Genomic DNA, 16,300 nt, shown 5'->3' with positions numbered 1-16,300 from the left:
TTGATTTAAGAGAAGCTGGAGAGCATTATTTGGGAGAAGCTGAGGAACTTGAATAAGACGGAGCTGGGGAGCTTGACTTGGGATAAAAGGGCAGCTTGATCTAGGCGGAGCTAGGGGAACTTGATTTAAGATGGGCTAGGATCTCAATTTAGGAGCTTCTAGGGAACTTGATTTTGAAGGACTTCAGGAGAGTGATTTAGGTACGGCTGGGAGTTTGATGAAGAAGGGGTTGGGGAACTTCTCTTAGGAGACGCTGGGGAGCATGATTTTGGAGTTGCTGTCAAGCTTGCTTAAGGAGAAGCTGGGAAGAATGATTAAGGGAGAGCTGGCAGGGGCTGAATTAGGAGGAGCTGGGAGCATGATCTAGGAGTGGCTGGGAACTTGATGTAGAAGGAGTGGTGGAACTTGTCTTAGGATACGCTGCAGAGCATGACCTAGGAAAGGCTGGAACGAATGGGGGAACATGTCTTCCGGGGCCAGTTGCAGTTGACGCATGAGGTGCCCTTAGCTGGTCATCTTGGGACCAAGAAGACTAAGCAAAGTCTCTCTGCAAATTTCTACTGGCCCCGGATGGGAGTAGAAGTGGAGTCCCACTGCTGGACCTGTCCCTCTTGTCAATTGTCTGGAAAGACTGGAGGCAGTGTCATTGCCCCACTGCAGTGTTTGCCAGAGCATGGCACAAAATTGGAGAGGGCTGCCATCAACTTTGCCGGTCCCCTAGACCCTCCCACTTAGATGGACAACGGTTCATCCTGGTTGATCATGCCATCAGGTACCCTGAGGCTATACCCCTTAGGACCATTACTGCCAAGGTGGTTACCAGGGCTCTCCTTGGCATTTTTACCAGAGTTGGATTCCCTAAAGAGGTGGTCTTTGACAGAGGATTCAACTTCATGTCTAGTTACATTAAAGCGATGTGGAAGGAATGTGGGCTAACATATAAGTTCTCCACCTCCTACCATCCTCAGACCAATGGTATGGTCGAGAGGTTCAATAAGACTCTCAGTGGCTTGCTGGGTGCTTTGGAAGATCCCCTAAGCAGGAAATGGGATTTCCTCTTACCATGCCTGCTGTTCGACCTATAGAGAAGTGCCTCAAGAGGGTGTTTGTTTCAGCCCCTTTGAGCTTCCCTTTGGACATCCATTGAGGGGGCCCTTTGCCTTAGTAAGAGAGGATTTGGAAGCCACCCTCCAGGTCCTGCCAAGCAAGTGGGGGACTATGTGTTAGTCCTCAGACAGAGTATGGCACAGATGATGGGCAAGGCGACAGCTAATCTTATGGCGAGCCAAGAATTAAAGTACTGGCACGACCTTAAGGCCTCACAAGTGGATTGGACTCCAGGACAGGAGATCCTTGTGATGGAGCCTACCAAGCCTCGAGGTTTGGCAGATAAGTGGACTGGACCCTTCCGGATTATCTCCAAGATGGGCGAAGTCAACTAGCTGGTTAACATAGGAATCCCTGGGGTAGCCCTTCAGGTATTCCATGTCAACAGGCTCAAGCCTTTCCACAGGCGAGCAGAATCTCATGTCTTCTGCTAGCTTCAGAGCAAGAGGAGGATGAGAGAGAGCCTCATCCAGATTTGCTATATAGCAACCCTCAGGATGGCTCAGTGGAGGGAGTACATCTCTCTCCAGATCTTACACCATATCAGCAGAGGGCCTGCAGGGCTTTGTCCGGCAGTATGCCCCTCTTTTCTCATTGACACCAGGCCTCACCAAGTGGTGCAGGCACAAAATTGACACTGGTGACAGTGTACCTGTCAAAAGTAGACGCTATCAGATGTCAGATACGGTGAAGAACCACATCCAGGCTGAGGCCGCCAAGATGTTGGATCTGGGTGTAAATGAACCCTCAACCAGTCCCTAGTCCAGTCCAGTGGTCCTTGTTCCCAAGGCAAGTTTTCAGGCAGGTACCAAGGATTGGAGGTTCTGTGTGGACTACCGAGGAGTCAATGCCGTCACCAAAACTGACGTGCACCGATTGCCCAAAGCTGATGAACTTGTGGGCAGCATAGGTGCCAAATTTGTAAGCACCTTTGACCTTACCTCAGGCTATTGGCAAACAGCTCTGACGGACAGGCCAAGGTAAAAACTGCGTTCTCACCCCTGAGGGGCTCTACCAGTTTAGAGTCATGCCTTTTGGGTTGAAGAATGCACCTGCTACCTTCCAAAGATTAGTCACCATGCGCTGAGTGGGCTGGAGGCCTTATCTGTGGCCTATCTAGACAAACAAATGAGACAACCCTGTACGAAACTGACATGAATGCAGTGTGGCATGCTGAAAGGAATGGTGCTTGCCCCAATTCACATTCCTTGTTGTGGGTGTCTGGGTGGAAGTGAACAACCTGAATGCACTGTGAGCCTGATTGGATACCTGCCTGCATGAATGCCCTTCTGACTGATTGGCTAACTGAGCTTGGCTTTGCAGAGTGAATGAGGGACAGATCTGTATATCTCAGGACTTCTCACTTACCAATTTGTTCAGAAGCTGAAGTTGAAACTTGAAGCTGCTTATCCTTGAAGCCCAGCTGGAAGAACAAGAATTGCTGCTGCTTAACTTTGACCCAATCCAAAAGCTGTCAAGTCTGTCGAGGGCTGATCCGAGAGAGGACCTAGCTAGGAGACCTCTCCCCGAGCTACGAGGGAACATTGTGCAGAAGCTGATCTTTATCGAGGCACCCTGGAAGTCCCTCCCGAAAGGCTGTCAACCAGAGACGGGGTCTGCTGAGAAATCTGAAGTAAAGCATCCGGACATCGAGTCCGTCGAAGTCCATTGCCATCAACCGGGGTTCAGAGGATTTCCCTAACCAGTGGAAGCCAGTCGAGGCGTGTTGCCCAGAAGCGGGGACAGCTCGACGCCGTGCCCACCTTTTGCCTGAGAAAATTTTAAATCAAAGGCTCCCTTGCCATCATCGTCGACCGCTTTGTCACACCGGAGAAAGTCAAGATCGTCGACGACTGAGGGGAATCTGCTGGTGGGTTTCCCACCACCCGAAGTCCGCAAAGACGCTGACAAGTGAAGATCCAAAGTCCAGCCGTGGTCAAGTCCCGATCGCAGATGCCGACATCCGATGCCGACATCCGATGCCGACCCTCGACGCCTACGTTCTTCATCAAATCTTCTTTGCAGCAAACAACTCTCTTCTTCAAGGACTCTCAACATTTAGGTTCACAATTCTGGGAGGACTCTCGATGCCCTGTGGCTCCTGCTTTAAAGAGAGTTTACCCTCGAGGGATCTGTCAACAAACCATTGAAGAAACTCTGCTAAACTCAGGTACATTGGGGTAGTAGAACTTTTTAGCAGGAAACAAGACTATTAAAAGATATATGGACTGGGCTCGTTGATAGACTTTATTTACAGGTTGCCCAGGTGGGGGGATCTTCACACAGAACTGTTTCATGGTAGTGTGACAAAGTATTCTGCCATTGTTTAACCTAACTTGTGTTCCTTCCTATGTCCGATGTTGATTCACTTTACTATTTGATTTGTATGCCATTGGAACTGTCAGTAGTTGGTGAATTTTAAAGGAGTCAAGAGTGAAGTGTGGTACCACATAGACATTGTACATTTACCATATCAGATTTACCAAAGCTCAAAGTGTGTTATTGATTGTGTATATATATATATTGAACCTTATGTATATAATGAACTGGGTTATCACATAACATAGTGTGTGGACATTCCTTTGTGGGGGTTTGGGGACTACACTGTAGTTAAGAACCAGCCTGCATCGCCTCCTGAGAGCTTAAGCCTTGGTTGCTCATCCTTCGCTACCCTATAGAAAACCTTGGTGGGGGTGCTCTGTGCCTCTGCTCTGCCATATAGAGGGCAGGAGTACAGATACCCCCCTCCAGTCTTTACATTGTGATTGAGGAGGAGCAGGGGCAACAGACACAGGGCTGGCTCTTGACTCACCTTGTAATGACATAAGGTGCAAAGCACAGCAGGAACGTCCCGATGTAGGTGCTGATTTTTTTCGTCGCTCTTTGCCTCCTTCGCTTTTGCTCTTCCAGACAGCGCTGCCGCACACTACAAAATCCAAGAGAGAAAGTGGGGGAGATTACAACATAGCATGTGTCAAGCACCCGGTCGCACTCTACATCTCCAATAAACAAACACATGTTCAGAAAGAGTGATCCAGCAGTACACACCTCTGCTACTTCTCAAAGAGGGAGAGGTAGACACTACAGCACAGTTTGCAATACACTACATTCACCCAGACATGAACATAGTCAGCATTAGAGGTACAGAACAGGAACTGCATCACACTACGAGAGCTGAGACTCAAAGGGGTAAGTAGCCAGAGACTCCAAGTTCTACCGTGGTTCTCCACTAACATTTAATTCAGATATGATATTTGCCATGGGTAGCACAGGCCATCCTCAAGGCTGAACTCAAGTAGAGGTGTGGGGGATGCAGGAAAACCCAATCAAATTGAGACAATCAATAAATAAAGCCGTTAAGGGCCAATCAAATATGATTATAAAAATAGCACAAATGTTACCACTTAAATGTCAGCCTTGAAAAATAAAAAGGTAAAATTAACATTGTCAAAGCCATCGGCTTTGTTTTTTTAAGCATTTTACAGGCAGGGTCTGCATGTTCTAGGCACTGGCATAAGCTGTCATCTGCTGGGAAATGGTACTGGCATGTCGGCATATTATGGCTGTGTTCACACTCGCCCAATACTTCGTTTCTAACAGGAATTTACTGCAAGGAACCGATCCAGGGTCACACCTACTGTTTATAAATCAAGTGGCTGAAGGCAAACCTGGTAAGACAGTTTACTTACATCAGGAGCTGGTTTCTCTGGATTTCCATTTTATATTGTTGAGTTCAGAACTCTCCTTCCAGTGCAGCTAAAACATAGCAATAGCTTAAGATAGGCCCCCACTCCCGCCAGAATGGCTTAGGGGGAGGTCGGGGTAATGGGCCCAGGTGGGCACTAAGAGGTCACTCTCGGGTATGATTGCTTCACCCCTCATTTTGGTATCAGGTAATATTATCCCCATAAATAAAGTCGTCATACATATAGTCGCCAGGAAATGGCATAGGCAATATTGTTCATGGGGACAATGAATGGGGTAAATAGGAGCAGGGTTTGCGGGGTTGTCTCTATGGGACTCACAGGCCACGGCATCTGGGGAGTCACAGGGTGCAGACCCCAGGCTTAGTGGGCGCTTTGCTAATGAACCCGGGTGGACATTAGGGGGGCCCTCCGGGTTCCGCTGAGCTTTTCTCTGGCCCTGAGGGCTTTTGTGTATTTTGATGTATCTACTTATTGGTGATGCAGGCCAAGGCGCTCATACGTAGCCTCAGTGACGTCGTAGTCTGGAAGTGACGTAATGCAGCATCGACTGAAGAGAAGGGCGATGCTACATGGAAGGAGGAAGGCCCCTAACGCAGAGGCTGAGTCGGCGAGAGGGAGCCCTTACCACACCCACGGTGCAAGCCCCTGCAGTGCCACCGCTAGTGAAGCTGCTGCCTGCCCTGTATTTCTGTGCCAAAAGCCCCTTCCAGATCACCAGTGGCATCAGAGCGGTGATATCCTAATTCTCGCAGTCACGTGATCTGTGCATCTGCAGGGTATGCACAGGCATGCCTCATTATACAGGCACCCGGACAGGAATAGAGAGGGCATGGTATAGCATAGCTGGGCACTGAGCGTTTGTCTTGCTTTGATTGCACCCATGTGGCCCCGTGCCCCTGCAGCCATTGGCCACTTCTAGAGGAATGAGAGGGCATTAGGAAGCTGTCAGCAATCAGACTGCCAGTCTTTACACAATGATATGGATTAAATGCACGACCATAGACATCACTTTACCACATTACTGGACGACCTGGAAAAAAACTGCCACCTGAGGCATTTAAACGCTCTGCCCTGACTCCTACAGGAAGTGACGTACTTACAAAGTAAACTCACCGCAGAACTGTGCATTGTCGTATTCTCAGAGGTATTGTTCACATAACACAAAAAAGAGAGTGAGCATTAATCTGAAAGACTTTGCTTGTGTTTTTAGGGTAGATGCACGCATTCTGGGGGTATCTAATGAGATGCACGTGTTTTTGGTGCAAAGTGAAGCTCACGCCAGCATTTGCACATAAAAAAGTGCGCATCTGACGCTGCACCAGAAACCTGCGCATCTCATCTGATGCGCCACTGAATGACCACTTAGTTCACCTTTTCTCACCAATGCTTGCACTTTTGCTGCTGGGCACGTCTTGGCATGTTTTGCCTGAATCTGCCACCTCCAGTGAGATGCGCAACGGCGCAGGCGCAGCTTTCAGCCACTGCGCATCTCACCGACATGGCCTGACCCAAGTCGGAACCCAAATTTGAAAGTCTAGAAACTAAACGAGCCAAACCCTGAACTGCGCTAAAGCTGTGATTTTTACACACAGGTCGGGCAGATGTTCAGGTGCAACGCCCTGGTCTTGGACAGTGCCCAGTCCCATGCTTAGAAGCTGGAGCGCCATAGAAAAAGAACACATTAAAATCTAAACATTACTAACTACAAAACTATACACTACTATACTGGGGGCCTGAGGCGGGCTGCTGTGGGGGCCCCAAAAGGTGTTGGTTCCTGCCGCTCGCCCTAATCCCCGTGCAGCCTGGAAGCTTCACTGCACATGTCGCTCCTCCTGGGATACTCCTGTTGTGCACATGGCCTTTGAAGTAAAGAGAAGGAGAGTTTGGAAGAATACGGCATCTGTACTCCGAGGTTTCCTGGTAAGTCCCGTCATTTATCAAACGTGTGTTCCGCGCAGAGCCGCCATCCGAGGAAACCAACCCAAGCTGGAGCAATAGCCCCACTTTCCATATATAGGGGGCACCGGCCTCTAGTGCTGACGTATGCAACACCTACCTAAAGCGCTATATTGGAGAAGTTCCAGCTCTTACTGCCCATGGTCCTCCATAAACGTGCATTGCCCTGCCCTGAAAGGGCTGATGTGAGGATGAAAAGGGTGAAGAAAGCTCGTGCACACACAAGAGAAGGCGTTTCCTTTCACTCTGTCTAATACGTTAGTGCCCTGCCCTTCAGATGCTGTGTATGAACTCACACACGAGACACCTGTCCGCTTAGAAATCGGACCAGGTAAGTTCTCTACAGAGTGGCCCAACTTTAAGGGAATACATTGCGCCCCCAGAATTCTAAGCCTGCTCCAGATGATATCACTCTGATATCTGAAAAGTTCGATCTCTGAACAAGGGTTATCAAGAATAAACATGCACGGGGTACATTATGATAATATGATACAGTAGATAGGTAAATAAATAAAATAATGATGTGATGTGTGTTCCGCTTGAACGATTCCAGATCATCCCTTTCTCCCAAAATGAAGGCCAGTGTGTGATGCTTAGCTCTCAGCGACCTGGTCCCTGCCCGTTGCTTAGTTCATCCCTTTCTCCCAAATGAAGGCCAGTGTCTCATGCTTAGCTCTACGCGTCCTGGTCCCTGCCCTGTGCTTAGTTCATCCCTTTCTCCCAATTCAAGGCCAGTGTGTGATGCTTAGCTCTCAGCGACCTGCTCCCTGCCCAGTGCTTAGTTCATCCCTTTCTGCCAAATGAAGGCCAGTGTGTCATGCTTAGCTCTCAGCAACCTGGTCCCTGCCCAGTGCTTAGTTCATCCCTTTCTCCCAAATGAAGGCCAGTGTGTCATGCTTTGCTCTCAGCGAACTGGTCCTTGCCCAGTGCGTAGTTAATCCCTTTCTCCCAAATGAAGGCCAGTGTGCAATGCTTGGCTCTCAGGGACCTGGTCCCTGCCCAGTGCGTAGTTAATCCCTTTCTCCCAAATGAAGGCCAGTGTCTCATGCTTAGCTCTCAGTGACCAGGTTGATGTGGGTGCTTAGTACATCCCTCTCTCCCAAATGAAGGCCAGTGAGTCATGCTTATCTCTCAGTGACCTGGTCCTTGCCAGTGCTTAGTTCATCCCAAATGAAGGCCAGTGTGTCATGCTTAGCTCTCATCGACCTGGTCCCTGCCCAGTGCTTAGTTCACCCCTTTTTCCCAAATGAAGGCCAGTGTGTCATGCTTAGCTCTCATCGACCTGGTCCATGCCCAGTGCTTAGTACATCCCTTTCTCCCAAATGAAGGCCAGTGTGGAATGCTTAGCTCTCACCGGCCTGTTCCCTGCCCAGTGCTTAGTTCATCCCTTTCTCCCAAATGAAGGCCAGTGTTTCATGCTTGGCTCTCAGAGACCTGGTCCCTGACCAGTGCTTAGTTCATCCCTTTCTCCCAAATGAAGGCCAGTGTGTCATGCTTTGTTCTCAGCGAACTGGTCCCTGCTCAGTGCTTAGTTCATCCCTTTCTCCCAAATGAAGGCCATTGTGTGATGCTTAGGTCTCAGCGACCTGGTCCCTGCCCAGTGCTTAGTTCATCCCTTTATCCCAAATGAAGGCCAGTGTGTCATTCTTAGGTCTCAGCGACCAGGTCCCTGCCCAATCCTTAGTTCATCCCTTTCTCCCAAATGAAGGCCAGTGCCTCATGCTTAGCTCTCAGCGACCAGGTTGATGTGAGTCCTAAGTTCATCCCTTTCTCCAAAATGAAGGCCAGTGTGTCTTGCTTGGCTCTCAGCGACCTGGTCCGTGCCCAGTGCTTAGGTCATCCCTTTCTCCCAGATGAAGGCCAGTGTGTGATGCTTAGCTCTCAACGACCTGGTCCCTGCCCAGAGCTTAGTTCATCCCTTTCTCCCACATGAAGGCCAGTGTGCCATGCTTAGCTCTCAGTGACCTGGTCACTGCCCAGTGCTTAGTTCATCCCATTCTCTCAAATGAAGGCCACTATGTCATGCTTAGCTCTCAGCGACCTGGTCCCTGCCCAGTGCTTAGTTCACCCCTTTTTCCCAAATGAAGGCCAGTGTGTCATGCTTAGCCCTCATCGACCTGGTCCATGCCCAGTGCTTAGTACATCCCTTTCTCCCAAATGAAGGCCAGTGTGGCATGCTTAGCTCTCACCGGCCTGTTCCCTGCCCAGTGCTTAGTTCATCCCTTTCTCCCAAATGAAGGCCAGTGTGTCGAGCATAGCTCTCAGCGACCTGGTCCCTGCCCAGTGCCTAGTTCACCCCTTTCTCCCAAATGAAGACCAGTGTGTCAACCTTAGCTCTCAGCGACCTGGTCCCTGCCCAGTGCTTACTTCATCCCTTTCTCCCAAATGAAGGCCAGTGATTCATGCTTAGCTCTCAGCTACCTGGTCCTTGCCAGTGCTTAGTTCATCCCAAATGAAGGCCAGTGTGTCATGCTTAGCTCTCATCGACCTGGGCCTTGCCAGTGCTTAGTTCATCCCAAATGAAGGCCAGTGTGACATGCTTAGCTCTCATCGACTGAGTCCATGCCCAGTACTTTGTTCATCCCGTTCTTCCAAATGAAGGCCAGTGAGTCATGCTTAGCTCTTAGCGACCTGGTCCCTGCCCAGGGCTTAGTTCATCCCAAATGAAGGCCAGTGTGCCATGCTTAGCTCTCATCGACCTGGTCCAAGCCCAGTGCTTAGTTCATCCCTTTCTCCCAAATGAAGGCCAGTGAGTCATGCTTAGCTCTCAGCGACCTGGTCCCTGCCCAGTGCTTTGTTCATCCCTTTCTCCCAAATGAAGGCCAGTGTGTCATGCTTAGCTCTCAGCGACCTGTTCCCTGCCCAGTGCTTCGTTCATCCCTTTCTCCCAAATGAAGGCCAGTGAGTCAAGCTTAGCTCTCAGCGACCTGGTGCCTGTCGAGTGCTTAGTTTATCCCATATGAAGGCCAGTGTGTCATGCTTAGCTCTCATCAACCTGGTCCTAACCCAGTGCTTAGTTCATACCTTTCTCCCAAATGAAGGCCAGTGAGTCATGCTTAGCTCTCAGCGACCTGGTCCCTGCCCAGTGCTTAGTTCATCGCATTCTCCCAAATGAAGGCCAGTGTGTCATGCTTAGCTCTCAGCGACCTGTTCCCTGCCCAGTGCTTAGTTCTTCCCTTTCTCCCAAATGAAGGCCAGTGAGTCATGCGTAGCTCTCAGCAACCTGCTGCCTGCCGAGTGCTTAGTTCATCCCTTTCTCCCAAATGAAGGCCAGTGTGTCATGCATAAGCTCTCAGCGACCTGTGCCCTGCCCAGTGCTTAGTTCATCCCTTTCTCCCAAATGAAGGCCAGTGAGTCATGCTTAGCTCTCAGAGACCTGGTCCCTACCCAGTGCTTAGTTCATCCCTTTCTCCCAAATGAAGGCCAGTGAGTCATGCGTAGCTCTCAGTGACCTGGTGCCTGCCGAGTGCTTAGTTCATCTCAAATGAAGGCCAGTGCATCAAGCTTAGCTCTCATCGACCTGGTCTATGCCCAGTGCTTAGTTCTCCCCTTTCTTCCACATGAAGACCAGTATGTCATGCCTAGCTCTCAGCGACGTGGTCCCTGCCCAGTGCTTAGTTCATCCCTTTCTCCCAAATGAAGGCCAGTATGTCATGCTTAGCTCTCAGCGACCTGGTCCCTGCCCAGTGCTTTGTTCATCCCTTTCCCCAAATGAAGGCAAGTGTGTCATGCTTAGCTCTCAGCGACCTGTTCCCTGCCCAGTGCTTAGTTCATCCCTTTCTCCCAAATGAAGGCCAGTGAGTTATGCTTAGCTCTCAGCGACCTGATGCCTGCCCAGTGCTTAGTTCATCCCTTTATCCCAAATGAAGGCCAGTGTGTCATTCTTAGGTCTCAGCGACCAGGTCCCTGCCCAATCCTTAGTTCATCCCTTTCTCCCAAATGAAGGCCAGTGCCTCATGCTTAGCTCTCAGCGACCAGGTTGATGTGAGTCCTAAGTTCATCCCTTTCTCCAAAATGAAGGCCAGTGTGTCATGCTTGGCTCTCAGCGACCTGGTCCGTGCCCAGTGCTTAGGTCATCCCTTTCTCCCAAATGAAGGCCAGTGTGTGATGCTTAGCTCTCAACGACCTGGTCCCTGCCCAGAGCTTAGTTCATCCCTTTCTCCCAAATGAAGGCCAGTGTGCCATGCTTAGCTCTCAGTGACCTGGTCACTGCCCAGTGCTTAGTTCATCCCATTCTCTCAAATGAAGGCCACTATGTCATGCTTAGCTCTCAGCGACCTGGTCCCTGCCCAGTGCTTAGTTCACCCCTTTTTCCCAAATGAAGGCCAGTGTGTCATGCTTAGCCCTCATCGACCTGGTCCATGCCCAGTGCTTAGTACATCCCTTTCTCCCAAATGAAGGCCAGTGTGGCATGCTTAGCTCTCACCGGCCTGTTCCCTGCCCAGTGCTTAGTTCATCCCTTTCTCCCAAATGAAGGCCAGTGTGTCGAGCATAGCTCTCAGCGACCTGGTCCCTGCCCAGTGCCTAGTTCACCCCTTTCTCCCAAATGAAGGCCAGTGTGTCAACCTTAGCTCTCAGCGACCTGGTCCCTGCCCAGTGCTTACTTCATCCCTTTCTCCCAAATGAAGGCCAGTGATTCATGCTTAGCTCTCAGCTACCTGGTCCTTGCCAGTGCTTAGTTCATCCCAAATGAAGGCCAGTGTGTCATGCTTAGCTCTCATCGACCTGGGCCTTGCCAGTGCTTAGTTCATCCCAAATGAAGGCCAGTGTGACATGCTTAGCTCTCATCGACTGAGTCCATGCCCAGTACTTTGTTCATCCCGTTCTTCCAAATGAAGGCCAGTGAGTCATGCTTAGCTCTCAGCGACCTGGTCCCTGCCCAGGGCTTAGTTCATCCCAAATGAAGGCCAGTGTGCCATGCTTAGCTCTCATCGACCTGGTCCAAGCCCAGTGCTTAGTTCATCCCTTTCTCCCAAATGAAGGCCAGTGAGTCATGCTTAGCTCTCAGCGACCTGGTCCCTGCCCAGTGCTTTGTTCATCCCTTTCTCCCAAATGAAGGCCAGTGTGTCATGCTTTGCTCTCATCGACCTGTTCCCTGCCCAGTGCTTCGTTCATCCCTTTCTCCCAAATGAAGGCCAGTGAGTCAAGCTTAGCTCTCAGCGACCTGGTGCCTGTCGAGTGCTTAGTTCATCCCATATGAAGGCCAGTGTGTCATGCTTAGCTCTCATCAACCTGGTCCTAACCCAGTGCTTAGTTCATACCTTTCTCCCAAATGAAGGCCAGTGAGTCATGCTTAGCTCTCAGCGACCTGGTCCCTGCCCAGTGCTTAGTTCATCCCATTCTCCCAAATGAAGGCCAGTGTGTCATGCTTAGCTCTCAGCGACCTGTTCCCTGCCCAGTGCTTAGTTCTTCCCTTTCTCCCAAATGAAGGCCAGTGAGTCATGCGTAGCTCTCAGCAACCTGCTGCCTGCCGAGTGCTTAGTTCATCCCTTTCTCCCAAATGAAGGCCAGTGTGTCATGCATAAGCTCTCAGCGACCTGTGCCCTGCCCAGTGCTTAGTTCATCCCTTTCTCCCAAATGAAGGCCAGTGAGTCATGCTTAGCTCTCAGAGACCTGGTCCCTACCCAGTGCTTAGTTCATCCCTTTCTCCCAAATGAAGGCCAGTGAGTCATGCGTAGCTCTCAGTGACCTGGTGCCTGCCGAGTGCTTAGTTCATCTCAAATGAAGGCCAGTGCATCAAGCTTAGCTCTCATCGACCTGGTCTATGCCCAGTGCTTAGTTCTCCCCTTTCTTCCACATGAAGACCAGTATGTCATGCCTAGCTCTCAGCGACGTGGTCCCTGCCCAGTGCTTAGTTCATCCCTTTCTCCCAAATGAAGGCCAGTATGTCATGCTTAGCTCTCAGCGACCTGGTCCCTGCCCAGTGCTTTGTTCATCCCTTTCCCCAAATGAAGGCAAGTGTGTCATGCTTAGCTCTCAGCGACCTGTTCCCTGCCCAGTGCTTAGTTCATCCCTTTCTCCCAAATGAAGGCCAGTGAGTTATGCTTAGCTCTCAGCGACCTGATGCCTGTCGAGTGCTTAGTTTATCCCATATGAAGGCCAGTGTGTCATGCTTAGCTCTCATCAACCTGGTCCAAGCCCAGTGCTTAGTTCATCCCTTTCTCCCAAATGAAGGCCAGTGAGTCATGCTTAGCTCTCAGCAACCTGGTCCCTGCCCAGTGCTTAGTTCATCCCATTCTCACAAATGAAGGCCAGTGTGTCATGCTTAGCTCTCAGCGACCTGTTCCCTGCCCAGTGCTTAGTTCTTCCCTTTCTCCCAAATGAAGGCCAGTGAGTCATGCGTAGCTCTCAGCGACCTGCTGCCTGCCGAGTGCTTAGTTCATCCCTTTCTCCCAAATGAAGGCCAGTGTGTCATGCTTAGCTCTCAGCGACCTGTGCCCTGCCCAGTGCTTAGTTCATCCCTTTCTCCCAAATGAAGGCCAGTGAGTCATGCTTAGCTCTCAGAGACCTGGTCCCTGCCCAGTGCTTAGTTCATCCCTTTCTCCCAAATGAAGGCCAGTGTGTCATGCTTAGCTCTCAGCGACCTGTTACCTGCCCAGTGCTTAGTTCATCCCTTTCTCCCAAATGAAGGCCAGTGAGTCATGCGTAGCTCTCAGCGACCTGGTGCCTGCCGAGTGCTTAGTTCATCTCAAATGAAGGCCGGTGCATCAAGCTTAGCTCTTATCGACCTGGTCCATGCCCAGTGCTTAGTTCTCCCCTTTCTTCCACATGAAGGCCAGTATATTTTGCTTAGCTCTCAGCGACTTGGTCCCTGTCCAGTGCTTAGTTCATCCCTTTCTCCCAAATGAAGGCCAGTATGTCATGCTTAGCTCTCAGTGACCTGGTCCCTGCCAAGTGCTTAGTTCATCCCTTTCTCCCAAATGAAGGCCAGTGTGTCATGCTTAGCTCTCAGTGCCTGGTCCATGCAAGTGCTCAGTTCATCCCATTCTCCCAAATGGAGGCCAGTGTGTCATGCTTAGCTCTCAGCGACCTGGTCCCTGCCCAGTGCTTTGTTCATCCCTTTCTCCCAAATGAAGGCCAGTGTGTCATGCTTAGCTCTCATCGACCTGTTCCCTGCCCAGTGCTTCGTTCATCCCTTTCTCCCAAATGAAGGCCAGTGAGTCAAGCTTAGCTCTCAGCGACCTGGTGCCTGTCGAGTGCTTAGTTCATCCCATATGAAGGCCAGTGTGTCATGCTTAGCTCTCATCAACCTGGTCCTAACCCAGTGCTTAGTTCATACCTTTCTCCCAAATGAAGGCCAGTGAGTCATGCTTAGCTCTCAGCGACCTGGTCCCTGCCCAGTGCTTAGTTCATCCCATTCTCCCAAATGAAGGCCAGTGTGTCATGCTTAGCTCTCAGCGACCTGTTCCCTGCCCAGTGCTTAGTTCTTCCCTTTCTCCCAAATGAAGGCCAGTGAGTCATGCGTAGCTCTCAGCAACCTGCTGCCTGCCGAGTGCTTAGTTCATCCCTTTCTCCCAAATGAAGGCCAGTGTGTCATGCATAAGCTCTCAGCGACCTGTGCCCTGCCCAGTGCTTAGTTCATCCCTTTCTCCCAAATGAAGGCCAGTGAGTCATGCTTAGCTCTCAGAGACCTGGTCCCTACCCAGTGCTTAGTTCATCCCTTTCTCCCAAATGAAGGCCAGTGAGTCATGCGTAGCTCTCAGTGACCTGGTGCCTGCCGAGTGCTTAGTTCATCTCAAATGAAGGCCAGTGCATCAAGCTTAGCTCTCATCGACCTGGTCTATGCCCAGTGCTTAGTTCTCCCCTTTCTTCCACATGAAGACCAGTATGTCATGCCTAGCTCTCAGCGACGTGGTCCCTGCCCAGTGCTTAGTTCATCCCTTTCTCCCAAATGAAGGCCAGTATGTCATGCTTAGCTCTCAGCGACCTGGTCCCTGCCCAGTGCTTTGTTCATCCCTTTCCCCAAATGAAGGCAAGTGTGTCATGCTTAGCTCTCAGCGACCTGTTCCCTGCCCAGTGCTTAGTTCATCCCTTTCTCCCAAATGAAGGCCAGTGAGTTATGCTTAGCTCTCAGCGACCTGATGCCTGTCGAGTGCTTAGTTTATCCCATATGAAGGCCAGTGTGTCATGCTTAGCTCTCATCAACCTGGTCCAAGCCCAGTGCTTAGTTCATCCCTTTCTCCCAAATGAAGGCCAGTGAGTCATGCTTAGCTCTCAGCAACCTGGTCCCTGCCCAGTGCTTAGTTCATCCCATTCTCACAAATGAAGGCCAGTGTGTCATGCTTAGCTCTCAGCGACCTGTTCCCTGCCCAGTGCTTAGTTCTTCCCTTTCTCCCAAATGAAGGCCAGTGAGTCATGCGTAGCTCTCAGCGACCTGCTGCCTGCCGAGTGCTTAGTTCATCCCTTTCTCCCAAATGAAGGCCAGTGTGTCATGCTTAGCTCTCAGCGACCTGTGCCCTGCCCAGTGCTTAGTTCATCCCTTTCTCCCAAATGAAGGCCAGTGAGTCATGCTTAGCTCTCAGAGACCTGGTCCCTGCCCAGTGCTTAGTTCATCCCTTTCTCCCAAATGAAGGCCAGTGTGTCATGCTTAGCTCTCAGCGACCTGTTACCTGCCCAGTGCTTAGTTCATCCCTTTCTCCCAAATGAAGGCCAGTGAGTCATGCGTAGCTCTCAGCGACCTGGTGCCTGCCGAGTGCTTAGTTCATCTCAAATGAAGGCCGGTGCATCAAGCTTAGCTCTAATCGACCTGGTCCATGCCCAGTGCTTAGTTCTCCCCTTTCTTCCACATGAAGGCCAGTATATTTTGCTTAGCTCTCAGCGACTTGGTCCCTGTCCAGTGCTTAGTTCATCCCTTTCTCCCAAATGAAGGCCAGTATGTCATGCTTAGCTCTCAGTGACCTGGTCCCTGCCAAGTGCTTAGTTCATCCCTTTCTCCCAAATGAAGGCCAGTGTGTCATGCTTAGCTCTCAGTGCCTGGTCCATGCAAGTGCTCAGTTCATCCCATTCTCCCAAATGGAGGCCAGTGTGTCATGCTTAGCTCTCAGCGACCTAGTCCATGCAAGTGCTCAGTTCATCCCTTACTCCCAAATGGAGGCCAGTGTGTCATGCTTAGCTCTCAGCGACCTGGTCCTTGCTAGTGCTCAGTTCATCCCTTTCTCCCAAAGGAAGGCCAGTGTGTCATGCTTAACTCTCAGCGACCTGGTCCAGGCCAGTGCTCAGTTCATCCCTTTCTCCCAAATAAAGGCCAGTGTGTCATGCTTAGCTCTCAGCGACCTGTTCACTGCACAGTGCTTAGTTCATCCCTTTCTCCCAAATGAAGGCCAGTGTGTGATGCTTAGCTCTCAGCGACCCGGTCCCTGCCCAGTGCTTAGTTCATCCCTTTCTCCAAATGAAGGCCAGTGAGCCATGCTTAGCTCTCATCGACCTGTTCCCTGCCCAGTGCTTATGTCGAACTGGATATTAAATTATGCCTCCTATTATAACGATTTGCTTAAAATTGTATGCAAATAACTCTCTACGGCAAGGTCTTG

General features: G+C 50.6%; 1 protein-coding gene across 1 annotated transcript in view; it reads right to left on the bottom strand.

Moving 5' to 3' along the window:
• GPR26 (G protein-coupled receptor 26) overlaps positions 1-16,300 on the bottom strand; it is a 397,890-nt gene that overhangs the window by 140,403 nt on the left and 241,187 nt on the right. The window contains exon 2 of the mRNA XM_069612028.1: positions 3,920-4,033. Coding sequence (XP_069468129.1) covers positions 3,920-4,033 — 114 coding nt within the window. The remainder of the gene's footprint in view (positions 1-3,919; positions 4,034-16,300) is intronic.

Source organism: Ambystoma mexicanum, chromosome 8 (assembly GCF_040938575.1).
Source record: "Ambystoma mexicanum isolate Mex_15411 chromosome 8, UKY_AmexF1_1, whole genome shotgun sequence".
NCBI lineage: Eukaryota > Metazoa > Chordata > Amphibia > Caudata > Ambystomatidae > Ambystoma > Ambystoma mexicanum.
This window is presented reverse-complemented; position numbering and strand designations above follow the sequence as displayed.